This window comes from Tubulanus polymorphus, chromosome 9, assembly GCF_964204645.1.
Source record: "Tubulanus polymorphus chromosome 9, tnTubPoly1.2, whole genome shotgun sequence".
Classification (NCBI taxonomy): domain Eukaryota; kingdom Metazoa; phylum Nemertea; class Palaeonemertea; order Tubulaniformes; family Tubulanidae; genus Tubulanus; species Tubulanus polymorphus.
The window spans coordinates 2239559-2260979 of record NC_134033.1 but is presented as its reverse complement, the minus strand read 5'-3'; the positions used below and the strand labels follow the sequence as shown (position 1 = coordinate 2260979).

Here is a 21421-nt window from a genome sequence, read left to right as displayed (position 1 = left end):
GTTCTATTGAAGTGCTTTGCAGGACCGATGAACTTCATAGAATTTTTACACTTTTTCACATCCAACGATTGGCCTTCCGCTTAACCCTTTCAGTGCGTCTACACTGCAGTGCGGTGTATGAATCGGTGATGGACTTTGCTAGTACACCGCACTGCGGTGTATTGATGTTATTCGTTAATGTTTTCACCACTAATGAAAGATGGCAGCACCTGTCAAACACAGCTATAAGTAACTAACGATACACCGCACCACGGTGTAGACGCATTATAGCAGATGCCTGTTTTTTGATGCACTGGGCTGGAATTTTCAAACCATCTCGCGCACTAGAGGGTTTTAATTAGTCAGCATCGAAAGGGTTAATATTTTACCATAAATATACCAGGATTTTTGACATCTTTCTAGATTTTTTACCATTGCATTTTTGCACGTCAAGGTACAATAATAATGTAAGCGGTTACCGATCGCTCCTCGGGACCGATTCAAAAACGATTTCTTAAACTTTAACACGGCTTTTGTATGAATTCTGACCTCTACGATATAAGGCTGCGCACCCAATTTACACATTCCCTGACTAACTTTTCCATGCGATGACACACCAAATTCCCCCCCCCCCCCCCCAGTTAATCAGAGAAATTTCTAGGTTTAAAATTTCAAAATTCATTAATTTTTTCATTGAATCAATTACTGATAAAGAAACGCGTGGTCAAAAACAAATCCAAAATTTCTCGAATATTTTTCAAGATTTTTTCCTGACTCGAACAAATCCAAAATTTCCCCAATCTCTCTAAGATTTCTCAAGACTATGCCAAGTTTTACCGATCAGTGGCGCAAACCTTGTTCCGATGGCGAAAACTTACTTGTCGTGAATGCAAATACGCCATACCGTCGGCGATCTGCAACGCGAAGTCGGTGAGTTGCGCGGGCGGAAAACGACTGAACTGTTGATCGACCTCGGTGGGGACGAAACCCGTACCGCTGGCGCTGCTTTCGTTCATCGGTATATAGTGAAACGACGACAGCGTCGCGGAGCTCGTGGCCGCGGCCGTCGACGACGTCGTCGGAACCTGTCCGTCTGATACGACGCGTTCACATCTGCCTCCGTCGGTCACCAAGGTCGTCATATGAACGTCGTCGTCTGCTGCTGATGTTTCGCCGTCTGCCAACACCGGCTCGTATCGAACCTACAATCATTGTAGAAAAATAATTCACAAACCCGACTAACTGGACCCAGTTCCACAGTTGTGAGTTCAGATTTTTGAATCGGAGTTTACTCATTGAAAATGAACTGATTTCAACTTGGAGTTAACTCTTGATAATTATTAATAAGTAATTTGATATCAAAATAGTAATTTGATATCAAAATAGTTTCATTCATTCAAAATCCAGATTTTGAGAGTATTCTTCGGGCAGTAATTGAGCTCTTCATAATAGAAAGCAGTGTCAACGCCACATATATGTCACCACAATATGTTAAAATCCAAGTTTTTCCTTAGAAGAGCGAGAAAGCTGACAAAAAAAATTCCAAGATGTCCGCCATGGCAGCCATATTAACCGAGGGAAAAAGCTGATTTCGAATAGGCGAAATCCATGCACCTAGAGTACTATGTCCGCTGTGGCGGCTTAGATTTGAAAGAAATTACACTCATACGGTATTTATAGTCAGATCTGAAAATGGTGAAGTTCGAGTCCTCATCGAAAATGTGAAGTAACCAATGGCGATTACACCAAAAATTTGAGTTTAACTTTTCCGCGAAACCGGGCCCTGTATTCGATTTTAAGTAGAGTAACATCTTTCACATTTCTGAAGTTATCAGTCTGGGGCCAGTTGCTGAAAAGTTGGTTAAAGATAACTGGCCGTTTAATACCATAGTAAGGCTAAACAAAAATGATACCTCGTTTCTCCGCAGCGGCCGGGTCATTTTTGTAAAATATGATAAAATTTATAAACAGTTCATTTCTATAGCGGCCGGGTCTGTTATGGTAAAATTGATCACGATTTTAAAAAAAGTAATGTATAGGGTAGATAGGCGGCCGGCCGGGTCAACATTTAAGCTGAGCAGAGCGGAGAAACAAGGTATCAATTTTTTTTAGCCTAACAATGAACTTTCAATTGTCACCATATCAACTATCCACTGGTTAACTCTAACCAACTTTTGAGCAACCGGCCCCTGTTCTATGTATTTCATACATGTGTGAATAAGAAATCCCGCTTTTAATCGATTTTTCTTACTTGTTCGCGTTCGGGGAAAATGAAAACGTCGTCGGACGCGGGCGACGACGGAGCCGACATCTGGTTCAATAGACGTTTCATCAGGAAGTCTTGGAGATTGCCGTGGCAGGCGTATTCAACGACGATCAATATCGGACCTGAAATATAAAACGAGGTCAACAACGCTAAATATATAAAACACCAGATGGCGCTGTGACTAAATATTTGAAATCAATTCATTTCATACACGGCAAGTAATTATCATGAGTAAACAACAAATATATTTCTCACGAACTCGACGGCACTCAAAGGGTAAAGAGGTTAACAGGGAGAGAGGTAAAGAGGTTAACAGGAAAAGAGGCAGGGGTTAACGGGGAGAGAGGTAAAAAGGTTAACAGGGAGAGGAGAGAGGTTAAGAGGTTAACAGGGAGAGGAGAGGTAGAGGTTAACAGGGAGAGGAGAGGTAAAGAGGTTAACAGGGATCAGAGAGGTAAAGAGGTTAACAGGGATCAGAGAGGTAAAGAGGTTAACAGGGATCAGAGAGGTAAAGAGGTTAACAGGGATCAGAGAGGTAAAGAGATTAACAGGGAGAGGTTAGGAGGTAAAGAGATTAACAGGGAGAGGTTAGGAGGTAAACAGGGAGAGAGGAAAAGAGGTTAACAGGAAAAGAGGTAGGGGTTAACGGGGAGGGAGGTAAAAAGGTTAACAGGGAGAGGAGAGAGGTTAAGAGGTTAAAAGGGAGAGAGGTAAAGAGGATAACAGGGATCAGAGAGGTAAAGAGATTAACAGGGAGAGGTTAGGAGGTAAACAGGGAGAGAGGTAAAGAGGTTAACAGGGAGAGAGGTTGGGAGGTTAACAGGGAGCGGAGAGAGGGAAAGAGGTTAACAGGGAGAGAGGTTGGGAGGTTAACAGGGAGCGGAGAGAGGGAAAGAGGTTAACAGGGAGAGGGAAAGAGGTTAACAGGGAGAGAGGTAAAGAGGTTAACAGGGAGCAGAGAGAGGGAAAGATGGAGAGAGGTAAAGAGGTTAACAGGGAGAGAAGATAGGGAAAGAGGTTAAAAGGGAGAGGGAAAGAGGTTAACAGGGAGAAGAGATAGGTAAAGAGGTTAACAGGGAGGAGAGAGGGAGAGGAGGGGAGTTTGATCGATTACCGTTGCGTGTAACACATCCTTTCATTTGAACGACGTGATCGTGACTGCCGACGTGTTTCATGATTTCGATCTCTTTGATGAACTCGACAAGATCCCTTTCATTCGCATTATCTACGAAACAAACAACAAAAAAACAAAAACAAAACAATTCAGATAAAACGGATCTCGGAAATTTTCAATCCGAGTTCGAATTTCTCGATTTCTTTTCGAAATTCGCGCGCCAGGCGTACCTTTAAGTTGTTTGACGGCGACGACTCCGTGAGTCAACGAGAACGCCTTGCTAACGACGCCGAACGCCCCCGCGCCGATTCGCTTGACGATCGAGATTTCGGCGCGGTCGATCTCGTACGGCGAATCGGGAAGCACGTACTCGTTTTCGAACACGCGTCTGCGCTCGTCGGCCGGCTCGTCGTCGTCGAAGAACACGTCGGGCACGGTGACGGGAATCATCGATTCCGACCGATTCATTCCGCCGCCGCCGCCGATACTGTCGTCGTCTTCGTAATCCACCGACTCGTACGAGACCTGATTTGGAAGAAGAAAACAAACGAAATATTCAATTTATTATTGAATCTACCGTTCAAAATTTTTCGAAAATTTGAACATTCGGAATTGGATTTGAACCTTGAAGCTTTCGAAGTCATAGGGGGATTTCTGGAGGCAGCCATCTTTACTAATAGGGTCTTTAGATGGAATAGCCATTTGATAGAGTCATAGGGGATTGATGGAGGGATATCAGTGAATCTTACTCGGAGTCAGTTGTTCAATGGATGATGTCATAGGGGGAATCATAGGCAGATTCCCGTCCCCACCGATCGACCCCTACCTACACACCACCCACCCCCCATACAGATCTAGCTCCGCCCCCATACAGATATCTTAGCTCGACCCCATACTGATCTAGCTCCGCCCCCATACAGATCTCTTAGCTCTGCCCCCATACAGATCTAGCTCCGCCCCCTCACCTGTCTGACGATGACTCTGCGCCGATTTCGATACAACGTCTGCTGAATGTCAGCAGACGCCGATTTGTTCGGCGGCAGACGACAGAATAGTCGCGAAATAACGACGACGACGAATATAATAAACGTCGCAGCCATCACTCCTCCGACGGAGTACGCGACCACGCTCTTGTTCCACATCTCATTCCCTTCAGTCGTATTCACGCGGCCAGAATCCCGAGTTGTCGGAGCTTTCCGAGTTGCTGGTCGATCACCTAACAAACAACAGAACAATTCTTATCAATTTATCTTATTAAGTTTTTTTTTTCAATTTCCCTGGGTTTGCGGTGGAACTGGATCCAGAGTCGACTTAAACCCACATAACTGTGGAACTGGGTTCAGAGTCAAATTGAACCCTCACAACTGTGGAACTGGAGCCAAAGTCAACTTAAACCCATTAATTGTGGAACTGGGTTCAGAGTCAAATTAGATTCACACTGGGTTCAGAGTCGAATTAAACTCCTACAACTGTGGAACTGGTTCAGAGTCAAATTAAACCCACACAATTGTGGAACTGGGTTCAGAGTCGAGTCAAACCCACACAACTGTGGAACTGGGTTCAGAGTCAAATTAAACCCTCACAACTGTGGAACTGGGTTCAGAGTCGAGTCAAACCCACACAACTGTGGAACTGGGTTCAGAGTCAAATTAAACCCTCATAGCAGTAGAGCTGGAGCCAAAGTCAACTTAAACCCACACAACTGTGGAACTGGGTTTCAGAATCGAATTAAACTCACACAACTGTGGAACTGGATCCAGAGTCAAATTAAACCCACACAACAGTAGAACTGGAGCCAGAGTCAAATTAAACCCAACACAACCATGGAACTGGAGCCAGCGAGTACGCGTATCTTGAATCTAAATCATATCAAACTCAATCAATAACGGTTGATTTAAGTACCTTTCTTGAGATTGATGATGAAGATTTTCAGCGGTGTTTCTCCGTAACGGTTGAAGGCGTCGCAACCCCAGCGAAACGTCTTACTGTCTACGCCCAAATCGAGCCACACTTCCGCGCTCGTGTTGAACTGCGTCGTATTCTCCGGGATCACAGCGCTCTGAATTAGTACGTGTGTATCGTTTTATAAAGAAATCGATGATACTTAATTCGAACGACCGGGGTTTCTGCGAATTAAGTTAAATCTTAATAGTGCATGAATTGCCTGTGATGATAAATGGACTGAAAATATCACCGGAATTTAAATGTAAAATCCGTTTGAATAATCCGAATTAAGCTAGCAGCCATACGTCTGCTCCTTCCACCCATTATTTACAAATTCCCTCAAATTCCCTTAAAATCATCCAGGGGGTCGGTTGCGTAGTCATGACTGAGACTTAAGACCAGTCTAAGACCAACTTAGTTCTATAGCCGATCTAACAACTTGAGACCAGTCTTAAGATTTACGACCACTTTCGGACTTAAGTGGTGGGTCTGTAAGGGACACTCAATCGAAAAATCAAACGAAATCTACCAATCAAATAAATAACAGAGACAATCCCTATTTTAAGATCAAAAAAGAATCCATTTCAATTAACACAGTCAAATCGTAAAACATGACTGGAATCAGCAATATCAACAAATCGACTATTCTTCCCTGATTTTGAGGTAAGTGGTCAGCCATCCCGAATAAGGCACAACACAAACCTTTAAGCATTAATCGATAATAATAATAATAATAATAATAATAATAATAAAACTAATAATAATGAAATATAATTACAGGTTTCTTCGCCCACTCGTGGCTGTAGTAGCTGTGATGGGACTCGATGAACGGCGCACGTAGCGGCGAATGTATCGTCTTGATCGGGCCGTCGTAGGGTATCATCTCGTACCAGCGGACGGTCGAGTCGCGTCGACCGGTTTTCAGCCGACAGTCGAGCACGACGGCGTCGTCGTCGCTCTCGTAGGTATCCGTCTCGATTTGTAACGTGTCGTCGACGAACGACGGACCGGCAGACGGAGCTTCGGCTGAAAATACGTAAGCGGAAACTGATTTCAACGAAAGTCTGCTTAGAATCCTATCATTAAATTAACACAGCCATATACAATGTCTATTTCAATCTGACTTGAGAGCATTCCGGGTGGCCTAGCTCAGTCCGTTTTGGTAGTACATAACTGATAAAAGTCTTATTAAGGCCAGAATGCATTGGCAGCCGACCTAAAATATCGTTTTTTAATCCACTTTAAACTGTATCGAAGGATATCCAAAAAGCCTGCATTGAGAGGGGTTAAATGAAGAGAAATGACTCCATGATTTGAAAGTTTAACAATATGTTTCCATGCCTACGTACCAAACTTCAGTTGGTAGGCATGGAGACATATTGTTAAACTTTCAAATCATGGAGTCTCTTTTCTCTCAGGAACCCCTTTCAATGAGGACTTTTTGGATATCCTTCGATACAGTTTAAAGTGGATTAAAAAACAATATTTTAGGTCGACTGCCAATGCATTCTGGCCTTAATAAGACTTTTATCAGGTATGTACCACCAAAATTAACTGAGCTAGGCCACCCGGAATGCTCTCAAGTCAGGTTGAAATAGACATTAACATATAGACAGAAACTGTTTGATTTTATGAGTGATTTACTAGCAATCTGATCGCATTCCCCGACAGGCGTGTTGTTTTCCCTGATCTGCGAAGAATCCGATCAAATGATACATTCAAATACGTATGACATAGACGCAAACTGATTTTACACGCGATCTGACCATCTCAACAAATTTCCCAGACTTTTTTCTCGATATCTGGTTTTTGTCTTTTTTTTTCTTTTAAAAAAATTCCCTTACTTCTTTATAGAAAAGAAAATTTTTCCGACTAATCCTTGACTTCTTCCTGATAACTGGTTTGTCTGTTTTTTTTTTTTTAATACAAAATTCCCTTACTTTTTTAGAGAAAAGAAAATCTTCCCGACTTGTGCCTGATTTCCGGTTAACCCTTTCAGTGCTGACTAATCAATACCCTATAGTGCTGGAGATAATTTGAAATATTTGAAAAATTCCACCCAAGTGTGTTGAATAACGGGAATACCACTATATTGTGTCTACACCGCGGCGCGGTGTATCGTTAGTTACTAGTATTTCACTACGTTTGACAGGTGCTGCCATCTTTCAATAGAGATAAAAACTAATTACTGTTTACATCAATACACCGCAGTGGTGTACTAGCAAAATCCATCACCGATTCATACACCGCACTGCGGTGTAGACGCACTGAAAGGGTTAGGATATATGAAATAACTTTGTACAGAAGGGTCTATTCAATGTGTGTACTAGCAAAATCCATCACCGATTTATACACCGCACTGTGGTGTAGACGCACTGAAAGGGTTAAGAGTGAATCTGAAGGTGGGTGGGGGGAGGGGGTAGGGGTGTAGGGGGAGGGGGTTGAATGGTACTTACATTGAACGATAATCCGAAATCGCACGGACTTCGTTCGGTCGTAAACGTCGGACGCTCGACACTTCACGTTCAGTTCACCGGTCGAATCGGGAATCGTCACATCGACGAACCACTGGCACGTCGAATTCAACGACAGAAATGACTAGAAACAATAGAAAACACAGCTGCATTAATAATACACATGACTGCGCTCAAATCGGATCTTCCGACTTGAGAACGATATCTCTGCAGGGCCGGATCCAGGGCCCTGTCTCGTAGGGACATTAACATCAAACTTGTGATTTTCAGGGGCGCTTACTTACGCTTACAAAACCATGCAAAATGAGGGCGCTTTTATGACAAATCCATGAATTTAGGGGCACAGACGAAGCTCAACGGTATTCCAGAACCCTCAAAACCACCCCATGGATCTCGAGGGGGTTCCAAATTGTATAAAGGCACTAATTATTATGGGGGAGGGCACTTTCTATATCAAATCACGGCGAAAAAAGGGCACTTAACATCAAACTTGTGATTTTCAGGGGCACTTGCTTTACGCCAAATCGAGCCAAAAGAGGGCGCTTTTAACGTCAAATCCATGGATTAATGGCGTCTCCGAGGGGCACGGACGAAGCTCGACGGTATTCCAGAACCCTCGGAACTCCCCCCTACCAGGATCCGCCCCTGCTCCGAGTGTGTGACACAAACCTGCGCGACGGGAACCGAACGGTTTGACCATTTCTCAAACCAGCGCACCGTAAAAACTGGATCATTAGGCGTAATACAACCTAAACGTAACTTACCACTACCGACCTGTAAATAATCAATAACACATGACATCATTGAATAGACCATTCTAGGTTAGATGACTTCCTACATAAACTCCCCTTATGACATCATTGAATAGACCCTTCTAGGTCAGATGACTTCCTAAATAAACTCCCCCTATGACATCATTGAATAGACCCTTCTAGGTCAGATGACTTCCTAAATAAACTCCCCCTATGACATCATTGAATAGACCCTTCTAGAACAGACGGCTTCCTCCTTCAATCCCCCTATGACATCATTGAACAGACGGCTTCCTCCTTCAATCCCCCTATGACATCATTGAATAGACCCTTCTAGATGGCTTCCTCCTTTAATCCCCCTATGACATCATTGAATAGACCCTTCTAGATGGCTTCCTCCTTTAATCCCCCTATGACATCATCGACCCTTCTAGATGGCTTCCTCCTTTAATCCCCCTATGACATCATTGAATAGACCCTTCTAGATGGCTTCCTCCTTTAATCCCCCTATGACATCATCGAATAGACCCTTCTAGATGGCTTCCTCCTTTAATCCCCCTATGACATCATTGAATAGACCCTTCTAGATGGCTTCCTCCTTTAATCCCCCTATGACATCATTGAATAGACCCTTCTAGATGGCTTCCTCCTTTAATCCCCCTATGACATCATCGAATAGACCCTTCTAGATGGCTTCCTCCTTCAATCTCCCTATGACATCATTGAATAGACCCTTCTAGAACAGATGGCTTCCTCCAATCCCCCTATGACATCATTGAATAGACCCTTCTAGAACAGATGGCTTCCTCCTTCAATCCCCCTATGACATCAATGAATAGACCCTTCTAGGAATGATGGCTTCAATCCCCGTGATCAAATTTCCGAGCGATCCTTGAAGAAAGCTATGATGATGTCATATGGGGAATTCTCTGATGTAGCCGTATGATATTCAAGGTAACCTGATTTTGCGTTATGTGCGACACTGACCTGGACGTATTTACGATACAAAGGGGTGCCGTCTTTTACTTCTCGTCTAAACGGTTTCTCCATATGAACGGAGTTTATCTTGACGCCGTCTGCAAATCGACAAAAACCAATAAAATCATCAGGCAAAATATTCATTCGCAAAATGAAAAGAAAAGACTTTGAAAATAATCATTTTTTTTTTTCAATAAATCTTATTCGTTTTTTTCCGGACGAGATGAGAAAGAATTGCGGGGGAGTCTGAAACGCGCCGTCTTACGATTTCTATTTTTGCTGAATGAATTTAATTCTAAATCCTTCAAGCCTATATATACAGCGGGTTCTTATCTTATTATTGTCTTTTCTCAGCGTCTAAGTTCATTCTATTAGATGGGTTTTAAGTTGTTAGATTGTTATAGAACCAAAATGAGTTTAGACTGGTCTTAAGTTGTTAGATTGGTTATTGAACTAAAATGAGCTCAGACTGGTCGTAAGTTGTTAGATTGGTTATAGAACCAAAATGAGTTTAGACTGGTCTTAAGTTGTTAGATTGGTAATGGAACAAATATGAGTTCAGACTGGTCTTAAGTTGTTAGATTGGCTATAGAACCAAAATGAGCTTAGACTGGTCTTAAGTTGTTAGATTGGTTATAGAACCAAAATGAGCTTAGACTGGTCTTAAGTTGTTAGATTGGTTATAGAACCAAAATGAGCTTAGACTGGTCTTAAGTTGTTAGATTGGTTATAGAACCAAAATGAGCTTAGACTGGTCTTAAGTTGTTAGATTGGTTATAGAACCAAAATGAGCTTAGACTGGTCTTAAGTTGTTAGATTGGTTATAGAACCCAAATGAGTTTAGACTGGTCTTAAGTTGTTAGATTCGTTATAGAACCAAAATGAGTTTTGATTGGTCTTAAGTTGTTAGATTCGCTATAGAACCAAAATGGGATTAGACAGGCCTTAAGTTGCCTAGACTGGTGTTGACTTCTGACAATGGTCTCTGAAGAGGAGAGAGAGAGGAGAGGGAGGGGGAGGGAGAGAGAGGGAGAGGGGGAGCATTTTGTCAGAATGATACGTCCGATGATCTTAATTGTTGATGAACCAATTACGTATATTTTTAATCTGTATATAGTGCAGGCCTGCCAACCTATCAATCATCACATCAGCAACAAAAACGTGTGACGCGTCCACAGCGGCTCGTATCAGAGTTGTAGGTAATATAAAAACGATAATCTGTTAATCCAATGTATATAGTATATATAAAATAACAAGGGGGCTAACGACGCTCACAAACTACTCAACTTCAGTCGCTTACTATTTCGTCATTTCTCATCCGATTTTGACAATCCAGGCATGATATCAAAGCTAATAGCTTTCTGCTTCTAACGAAACTAATCCCGTTAACTTCCAATGAATAGTTCGTGAATTATATGTCTTTGAACGCGAAATTACGGCCGAAATCGCCTGAGCGTCGTTAGCCCCCTTGTTATTTTACAAATACTATATACATTGGATTAACAGATTATCGTTTTTACATGACCTACAACTCTGATACGAGCCCCTGTCGACGCGGTAAGGAAAATTTGAAGAATTAGAACGATCTTCAAAGAGACAGTGGAAAATAGTTTCAGGCGAAAGCAATATATTTTCTAAGCATCAAAAAACCACCGACATGCGAGGCATTTTCAATGACTGTCGCTGACAATCAGGGACAGCTCTGATTAAGAGGGTTTTTACTTCATTATATCTATTTTCTACGTCTGAGAGCGTACGGGGCCGTTCCACGATCAAACCTACCGATCAAGTCATAATCCGAGCTGTTCAGGGTAAACGGTCCGTCCCATTTTCGATGCATGTCTTTCCCGCGAATTAAATGTATCTCGACCAATTTAGACAAGTTGAAAGATCGTTCGGCCACGTAGCCGGAACATGGCAGTTTTATAGTGACTGAAAGATGCAAAATCAAGAAACGGAGATCAATTTAAACCAACGAGGTCTCAACTCAAATTAAACCTAGACAACTGTGGAACTGGGTCCAGAGTCAATATTCTAATGTACACAACTGTTAATCTGGATCCAGAGTCAAATTAAACACACACAACTGTGGAACTGGATCCTAAGTCAAATTTAACTTTAAGAAGTCAAATTTGACTTAGGGATCATTAATTTATTACGTACGCATAAAATTTGAATTTTCAACCCCCTCCCCCCCTTTATGCAGAATCGCACAATTTTTCATATACATTAAGCATTACAGTACGCAATTGCACTGACCCCTCCCCCCTCCCCTAATGTGTACGTAATAAATGAATGATCCCTTACATAACTGTTGAACTGGATTCAGTCAAATTAAACCCACTCAACTGTTGAACTGGGGTCAGAGTCAAATCAAACCCACACAACTGTGGAACTTGATTTAGAATCAAATTAATCCCAGACACACCCGTGGAACTGAGATCAGAGTCAAATTAAACCCACACAACTGTGGAACTTGATTTAAAGTCAAATTAATCCCAGACACAACTGTTGAACTGAGATCAGAGTCAAATTAAACCCACACAACGGTTGGATTGGGTGCCGAGTCAAATTAATCCCCTACAACTATAGAACTGGGTTCAGAGTCAAATTAAACCCACTCAACTGCGCAAATGGATCAATCGTAAATCTGGCTGGGATAAAATTTTGTAATCTAAATAAGACGATATTTCATGAAATCATCATTTACCATTTTGGCGTATGATTTTCAAAGAACCTCTTATGTAAAAAGGATGAGCTGCTCCATAATCATCATCATAGTAGTAACGATAGATCATATTTTCACAACTGAACTTTTCGACTGGTCTGAAAAGAAAAATAACAAATTCATCGCGAATATTCTAATATTTGACACTAGGGGTAGAATTTTACCAGTCTCAACTTTACCGCAGTAAGAGAGAGAGTCTACTGTATTTCACAAACTCTTACTCGGTATTTGACACCAACTCGGGGTAGAATTTTACCAGTCTCAACTTTACCGCAGTAAGTGACAGAGTCTACTGTATTTCACAAACTCTTACTCGGTATTTGACACCAACTCGGGGTAGAATTTAAGCGGTCTCAATTTTATCGCAGTAAGAGACAGAGTCTACTGTATTTCACAAACTCTTACTCGGTATTTGACACCAGCGGTAGAATTTTACCGGTCTCAACTTTACCGCAGTAAGAGACAGAGTCTACTGTTTTTCACAAACTCTTACTCGGTATTTGACACCAACTCGGGGTAAATAGAATTTTACCGGTCTCAACTTTACCGCAGTAAGAGACAGAGTCTACTGTATTTCATCAACTCTTACTCGGTATTTGACACCAACTCGGGGTAAATAGAATTTTACCGGTCTCAACTTTACCGCGGTAAGAGACAGAGTCTACTGTATTTCTCAAACTCTTACTCAGTATTTGACAACAAATTCTCTTTTTTCCCCATGATTACTTTCCTAGATTTTGCCCACTCTGACATACCGTGAGTTTTCCAGGTTCAGCAGCACCACTGTCAGAATAAGTTTAACCGTTTCAGTACTGACTAATTAATACCACTATAGTGCGTCTACACCATAATGCAGTGTATCGTTAGTTACTAATATTTCACTATGTTTGACAGATGCTGCCATCTTTCAATACAGTTAAAAGCTAATTGCTAATGACATCAATACACCACAGTGCGGTGTACTAACAAAATCCATCACCGATTTATACACCACACTGCAGTGTAGACGCACTGAAAGGGTTAAATCGATCGAGCGGTGAAATACGTAATGTAGTTACTCACCGCGACACGGGTGGAATGCGAATATTCGTCACTTGCGACCTCCAATCGTTCGGATCATTCGGATAGATCGTGTCCGGTATCGGTTCTCGATACGACGTTCTGCCATAAATAATAAATATTGATATCATGAATCGGAATCGATAATAGATATGAATTTCACAATTTAAACAGTAACCTGTCGCGTAACCGGCATTTCTGAATAATTATTTTCCGATTTCCCCCTGATTTTATTTTTTTCCGACACTAAGCCTAAAAAAAATTGATACCTTGTTTCTCCGCTCTGCTGAGCTTAAATGTTGACCCGGCCGGCCGCCTATCTACCCTATACATTACTTTTTTTTAAATCGTGATCAATTTTACCATAACAGATACGGCCGGTATAGAAATGAACTGTTTATAAATTCTATCATATTTTACAAAAATGACCCGGCCGCTGCGGAGAAACAAGGTATCATTTTTGTTTAGCCTTAACTATATGTGTTTGCTGAACTCGATAAACAAATCGGCCAAGATGAGTGAAGGAACCAACCAGAGATGATGACTGAGATGATTTGAGGGAACTGACCATCGAGTGATTTTGGCCTAAAATCCATATAAAATATGCTCATTGGCTTTACAATATAAAAACACAATTTAAACATAAAGATAGAAAAAAAACAATTTACATCATTAGTTAAAAGCTTTAGCGAACGAATCAGAAGTTTGTTAGAAATTTTTTTCGCATACTTACACTAGATGGCGCCGGTGTTTCGGATTACGCAGCATCGACTCGACCGAGTAGGTGTCGTTGATAAACCACGACCACGGTTTGTGACAATAGTCCAACCAGTCGCACGTGCGGCACGTCATCGAGACGTCGTCGGCGTTACCGACGATAATCCTCGATCGCCATTCGAACGCTAAAATCGCGTTGTAACCTTGCTCGTTCGACCGTTCAAACTCTGAAAATAACACAACCAATTTATCGGCTAACCCTTTACACTGCAGTGCGGTGTACAAATCAGTGATAGATTTTGCTAGTGCACCGCACTGCAGTGTATTGATGTAATTAGTGATGAGTTTTATCTCAAAAGATTTCAAAGTTTTTTTCCTTAACCCTTTCAGTGTCTACACCGCAATGCGGTGTATAAATCGGTGATGGATTTTGCTAGTACACCGCAATGTGGTCTATTAATATAATTAGTAATTATCTCTCTTGAAAAATGGCAGCACCTGTCAAACGTAGTGAAATACTAGTAACTAACGATACACCGCGCCGCTGTGTAGACGCAATATAGTGATATTCCCGTTATTCAACACACCCGGGTGGAATTTCAAAAATTTTCAAATTATCTCCAGCACTATAGGATATTAATTAGGCAACACTGAAAGGGTTAATATTGATATTTCTATTCATAACAAAGATTGTTTACTAAGATACGGACAGACACAATTAAATAAAAGAGAAAAAAAGGATAAAGAACAAAAAGAATTCCGAAAATTCTCAGTGCACGGATCAGACGCAAGATTCTGATATTTTTCACTTTTTGCAGATTTGTTAATACAAGAAAAAAAAAAGAAAAAAACCAGAATTCTTCGCACATCAATTTTTCAATTCGGGAAATTACCGGAACTCCGGCAACACTGCTTATTATAATCTCATTCAACAGATAACCGACCCATACACCAGCAATAAACGCTGTACTTGAATGACTATAAATTGGTTTGAAAAATAAGAAGTGCTCAAATCTTCTGAACGTGCAATGACTATTTGCTAAATGTGTGTGACGTCATAAGGGCTACATGAACATGTACACCTACACTATAAACTGCCAAGGAAAATGGCATAGACATGTTCTGATGATAAGAATTTAACAAAGGCAAGGGGTTCTCTTCTAGGGACTATATTGTTCAGGCAGAGGGTTCTTTTGTCCTGGTGGTTCTCTTGTCCTGGGGAATCTGTTGCTCAGGCAAGGGGTTCTATTGTCCCGGGAAATCTATTGTTTGGGCAGAGGGTTCTTTTGTCCTGGGGAATCTATTGTTCAGGCAGAGTTCTTTTGTCCTAATGGTTCTATTGTCCTGGCGAATATATTGTTCAGGCAGAGGGTTCTTTTGTCCTGGGGAATCTATTGTTCAGGCAGAGGGTTCTTTTGTCCAGACAGAGGGTTCTTTTGTCCAGATGGTTCTATTGTCCTGGGGAAAAGCTCTCTTGTCCTGGGTTATCTATTTTTAGGCAAGAGTTCTATTATCCTGAGGAATATATTATTTAGGCAGGGGATCTATCGTTTTGGGGAATCTATTGCCTTAGGAAGGGGGGGGTTCTATCATCCTGGGGAATCCAGGCAGCGGGAACCCTAAGGGTTCCAGTGCTCCAGATTTCAGCCAACCAGTATCCAATGAATATGTGGGTAGAAAATATTGACCCTTCTGTAACATACAAATGAATTGATTCATTTTTTCTGACATGCAATAACCGCGAGGCCTATTTTTCACTCATGGCTTGTGGTGTCTGTACTTTGGGGGTTTTATTGAAATGGGTGGTTCTTTTTTCAACTGGAGGATTATTTCAATCTAGGCCTGGGATTCTTTTCCTGACCTGGATTGATGGAAGATTCTGTTGTTCTGCTGGGGTTGGTTTTTGAGATTTTCTTCAATAACTTTTTGGGGTCTTTTTAGTTCATCCTTAATTTTTGTAATAACGCAAGCGCAAAATCAACATTTTCCTAAAGAAACTGGCAACCAACGACTGACCTTTCCTGCCTTTAAACAGGCAGCCGCCGCCCGTCCTGCCGAGTTGGCACCCTTTTCTTATTTTCAAGCCTCGCTTTCCTTCGCACCTTATGCAACTGATCAAATTAAACACGATCAACGCAACGGACGCGATGGCCGAGATTCTCATCGTTCGTGCCGTCGACGCGAAAAAAATATCGCCGATGATTCCGGATTCAAATCCGATTGTCAAAAACACGCGCTTCTCCCTTTCGATTCGTAATTCACAGCACGCGATCATGTGACTAAAACAAAATGGCGTCGCCGTCTAATTCAAATTCGAATTTATTCATCATCAAAGAAATATAATCTTTTGAAGCGAGAATTGCGCAATCGATATCAGAAAATTAGGAGACAGAAATAACGAAAATTCCGATAACATTTTCTCGACAGATCGGAAAAATTATGATAATCAGAAAATGGCGTTACGTGGTCATGTGACTAGAACAAAATGGCGGCGCCCATGGCATCGACGACTACGACCAGCGAAATGAACGGATCGGCGGATTTTCCGAAGATTTCTCACGTAATCTTCGATATGGACGGTCTTCTATTGGGTAAATATTGATTATTCGCTTGTCACTCAGCACTGACAGCCTTTTACAGCAACATAACGCCTTGTTCCAATTTTAGAATTTCTTTTCGGATTGTGTGTTGTTATTCTTCTCTACTCTAACTTTCAGACACTGAAACTCTGTATACTAAAGCCACACAGCGAGTTCTCGATGAATACGGCGGTAAAACCTACACGTGGGAGGTTAAGAGTAAATGTATGGGTCACAAGTTGGATGAAGCAGCGCAAATCATGATAGGTAACAGGCCCCACCCCTAGACTGAATACTAGTCGTTGTTACCAGTTCCCTACTGTCGTTGTTTGTGGAACGTCGGCTAGGTACTAGACTACACCCGACCCAGACCAGGATCATGAGTTGAAACTGCTAAAACCATAATCTGTTAATCCAGTGTCTATGACATACATAAAATAACTTATTTTATTTATATCCTGTCTTAGGCCTAGTCTTATCTTAACCGTATCATTCAAAATGTTGAAAAATAGAATATTCAGAAATTTCAGAAATAAACCCTAGTGAGATCAGAACATTTTTTTTCAGGAGATTCTTGAAGGCTCCTTCTGAGGCCTTCCCATCAGACAGGGTCTCTCCAAATTTCTGTACTGTTGAAATGCGCGCTTCGAATTTTACTGATTATAGGGTGGGACCAAAAGAAATAAAAGTCGTTCATTCTTTCAGGAGATCAAGGAAAATAAACTTCCTAATTTTGAGCTAATAGTTGAATAAAACGAATAAACCTACAGGCCTACATGGTTTATTTTTGTTTATTCTATTCAGATGCTTATGATCTACCTCTGACACCAGAGCAATACATGGAAAAAGGTTTAGAACAATATAAAATCATATTCCCGACAGCTGAACTTATGCCAGGTATGTGTATGTACTAGACAGTAGACTGTAGACTGCGCTCAAGTTGGATTCAGTCATACTTTCATCCAATCCAAATTTTGTTTTCTTAACCCTTTCAGTGCTGACTAATTAATACCCTATAGTTAATAATATAATTTGAAAATTCTAAAAAATTCCACCCTAGTGTGTTGAATAACGGGAATACCACTATAGTATGTCTACACCGCAACGCGGTGTATCGTTAGTTACTAGTATTTCACTATGTTTGACAGATTCTGCCACCTTTCAATAGAGATAGAACTTAATTACTTATTACATCAATACACCGCAGTGTGGTGTACTAGCAAAATCTATCACTGATTTATACACTGCACTGTGGTGTAGACGCACTGAAAGGGTTAAATCAATTGGTTCAGGATTAGGCTGGTTTTATGTTGTATCGATTTCACCTTTTTTTATAGGCGTCAAAAAGCTCGTAACTCATCTGCACAAGCACAACGTACCGATGGCCGTCGCGACCGGGGCGTCGACTGAAAATTTCGAACTCGAAACGATGCATCACAAAAAACTGTTCGCGTTGTTCGATCACGTCGTGTTGCTAAGCAGCGATCCGGAGGTCGCGAAGGGTAAACCGGCGCCCGACGGATTTCTGGTGTGCGCGAGTCGATTCAAGGACAAACCGAAACCCGAACAGGTAATTATGAGAGTTTGTCCGTCTGCCCTGCCTGAAAATCACGTTATTATTCGTATTTCGTTATTTTCGTTAGGACGATTAGAACGTACCTTTAAACTCTTGATATCTTCCCAACTATTATCAATAATTCATTGAAAATAGAATATTATATTTAAATTACACATATTATATTATTTTCTATTTTCTATGATTTCATCAAAATCTTAAAGATTAGAAACTATCATTTTCATTGGCTACAAGTCGTAAACTTTGGTCTATCACCGGTATAAGGAGTGAGACAGTTTAGCGATTTTCAGACGACGTCTAGAAATATATCTGATTGTTTAGAATCTGGTATACACACTTTGACATCACGTGGATACAGGCACTATAAATAAAATAGTATTGATAATAGATCTTGTAGAAATTGTGTCAAAAAATAAAGTTTAAAACTACGGATTAGTGGACTCGAGTTGGTTTTTTTATTTCATAAAACTGGTTTTGGAAAATGCATAGATTAAATTGAAGATATTTTGTTGAGTTGTATAAGAAAAAAAATGGAACATTTTGGATTTTAAAGTCATATGAATAATTACGATATCTTGATTTCAGGTGTTAGTTTTCGAGGATGCAGACAACGGAGTGATGGCCGCCACGAACGCGGGAATGTCGGTCGTTTGGATTCCCGGACCTCAAAGCCAATCGGACCGCAGCGAATACGATAACGTCGCGTCGCTGACGCTCGACTCGATGGCCGATTTTAAACCGGAGCTGTTCGGGCTTCCTCCCTACGATAGTTAGATTATCTCTAGTTCGACAAACAACAGCTCGATGTGTTACAAGTCAGTTAGCTTCGGTACAGGCCTGATTTCATACGAAAAAGGTTAACCGAAAATGGTTGGTTTCGCTCATTTTTGGATGACAATCGAAGGACCACAGTCCGGTTCAACAGCTATAAGTGAATATGAAATCTTTACCACTGATGCAATACTATATCCGTGTTGTGAGGATACTTTCTAGAGAATCCCACCATAATAATGAGAAAAAAATAATATCTAGTCCGAAAAATGTTTCCTTGAGCTAGTATTATATTCAACACTAGCGGGAATGCTGTATTCCTGAAGATGACGATTAGGATATAGTCGAAACGTCGAATAAACTACTAAAAAGGAAATATTTTTCCGACTTAGGTTATTAATGATGATTATTGGTGGATTCTCTATGTATAAAATGTTTGCCATCTTTTTTATTTATGTTTTAAAACGTGTCGAAGGATTGCTGAAAAGTTTTCTTCGAATCAGAGAAAATGGACTTCATTTTTCGAATGTCTTACAGTATGCTCCCTGATCCATGCCTACGAACCGTAACGATTTGAAAAATCATTTCAGTTGGTAGCCATAGAAACATACGGTTAAGATTTATCTATTCGATAAAACGGCTGGGACCGGTTGCTCAAAAGATTGTTGCCGGAGTAAACCAGTAGATTGTAGAACATACTTTTAGAGCAACTGCAGCCCTTGACCACTGATCATTTCTCAGATAAAACTTAGTAAAGAAGAATTTTTAGCAACCTATCGAATTTCTCGTTTAGTTGGCTTTATTTTAAATTAGTCGGTCTGTTTTCAATAACCGCAAAATCTAAACTCGAACCATTTTGAGCATGAACTTTTTCGCGAAATCAGGCCGTTTTCTTTAAAGCGCTTTTGCAAACTCATTCGAGAAGATCTTCGTTTAATTTAGAGGGGTCTCTCTGTGAATGTTACTTTCAAAGAATCTGCCATGTTGTTCCACTCTTTTTAATCATACGTTTTACTACTGATGTATCCTAATTCGCATTAGACTCTGCTTCGGTGCTGCCCAAAAACTTCTTTTAAACTAAGCAATAGATTTTTTTAGAGAATAACAATAATGGCCATTTTAGAGAATAACAATAATGGCCATTTTAGAGAATAACAATAATGGCTATTTTAGAGAATAATGATAATTTCTATTGTTCATGTGAACGTGTTGTGATGTGAGTCAAGTATTTATATTACTGTGATACTAGGTAGGATGCAAAGGGGTAGGAATCATTTTCTTATAATCGTTTACAGAACTAGGCTAGATAATTACCAAGCTTTGTTAAATGTCGGCACATACTTTAACTTATGTGGGTCAACTCTCTTGAGATTTTATTCGAAAATGTATTTCGTATTATGTAGCCTAATGTGGGTATGAGTCTGCAGTCAGTTCACCCCTGTGCCATCTGAAGTCATATATTTCAAATACCAGTAATCTTTCAATTTTTCACTGCGGACATTTTATCAGCGCACTTTCAAAAACTGATATTCCACACTTCAAATGTGTTCAGGGCTTCACCTGAGACATTTTTAATTGAAAATGAACTACAAACACCAGACATTAGATATTTTATCATCACACCTTCAAAAACTGATCGTCCACGCTTCATGTGTTCAGGACTTCACCTGAGACTATGTTTGAAGCAAAATAGATTTAGGCACTGAAATTGTGAATTTCCTAAGGGGTGTATGTTCCAGACTGCAGACTGCATAAAAAGTGAAAAGCATTTTCATTTCAGACAAACTACACAGCTGTTAGATACATTTTTTTTAAATTATATTATTCTTACGTTAACCGAACTAAGCACATCTTATGTAGAATATAATGATTAATTTATTTCTATCTCAATGTTATGTCTCCCTACAATGTCTAATCTAAGGTTATACTGGTACTGAAAAATATCATGAATTCCCGGTCTCATATTGAATTTTATCGATTTTAATTATGACATTACTACGCGATAACTTTGTTATTTGATTTGCCAATAAAATCAATAGTTATACTGTATGTCGGTCTGCAGTTATTTTTGGGATTTTCTTATCAGAAATATTCAATATTTTTTCGGTTTGAAGACACTGAAAACAGCGAGATGTACGAACTAAATAAACGAATTTACCTTAAGACAAGGATTAGAATCAGAAAAAGCTTCTATCAGGATTTTTTTAATACAACTTTCTTCAGTGAAAAACTCTCTGTAGTGAACACCTCCATAGTGAATAGGGATCATTCATTTATTACGTACGCATTAGGGGAGGGGAGGGGTTGCGTACTGTAATGCTTAATGTATATGAAAAAATGGCTGATTTTGCAAACAGGGGGGAGCTGAAAAAGTAAAATATTATGCATACGTAATAAATGAATGATCCCTTATTATTTACCCAGTCCAAACATGTTCCTAAAATATAAACATAAGTGCCTCCCTCCATATAGTGAATAGTAAGC

General features: G+C 40.5%; 1 protein-coding gene and 1 long non-coding RNA gene across 2 annotated transcripts; one reads left to right on the top strand and one right to left on the bottom strand.

Annotated features, from left to right (window-relative positions):
- Nucleotides 1-7839: 7839 nt before the first annotated feature.
- On the bottom strand, nucleotides 7840-11314 carry LOC141910683 (uncharacterized). Its single transcript, XR_012619911.1, has 3 exons — nucleotides 11290-11314; nucleotides 9517-9605; nucleotides 7840-7901 (listed from the first exon to the last, which is right to left on the bottom strand). It is a non-coding gene; the product is annotated as an uncharacterized LOC141910683 (long non-coding RNA).
- Nucleotides 11315-16492: 5178 nt separating this feature from the next.
- Nucleotides 16493-20981, top strand: LOC141910778 (pseudouridine-5'-phosphatase-like). The gene is made up of 5 exons (XM_074801569.1): nucleotides 16493-16602; nucleotides 16729-16857; nucleotides 17395-17487; nucleotides 17928-18160; nucleotides 18752-20981. The coding sequence occupies exons 1-5, from the start codon at nucleotides 16497-16499 to the stop codon at nucleotides 18938-18940; spliced, it is 750 nt and encodes a 249-aa protein (XP_074657670.1). The 5' UTR covers nucleotides 16493-16496; the 3' UTR covers nucleotides 18941-20981.
- The last annotated feature ends 440 nt before the right edge of the window (nucleotides 20982-21421 follow it).

Excerpts from the sequence above, each read along its gene's own strand:
- LOC141910778 (XM_074801569.1), top strand. The coding sequence starts at position 16,497 with ATGGCGGCGCCCATGGCATCGACGACTACGACCAGCGAAATGAACGGA. Across the intron at positions 16,858-17,394 it reads AGCAGCGCAAATCATGATAG|ATGCTTATGATCTACCTCTG; the intron begins GTAACAGGCCCC and ends TATTCTATTCAG. Across the intron at positions 17,488-17,927 it reads GACAGCTGAACTTATGCCAG|GCGTCAAAAAGCTCGTAACT; the intron begins GTATGTGTATGT and ends CTTTTTTTATAG.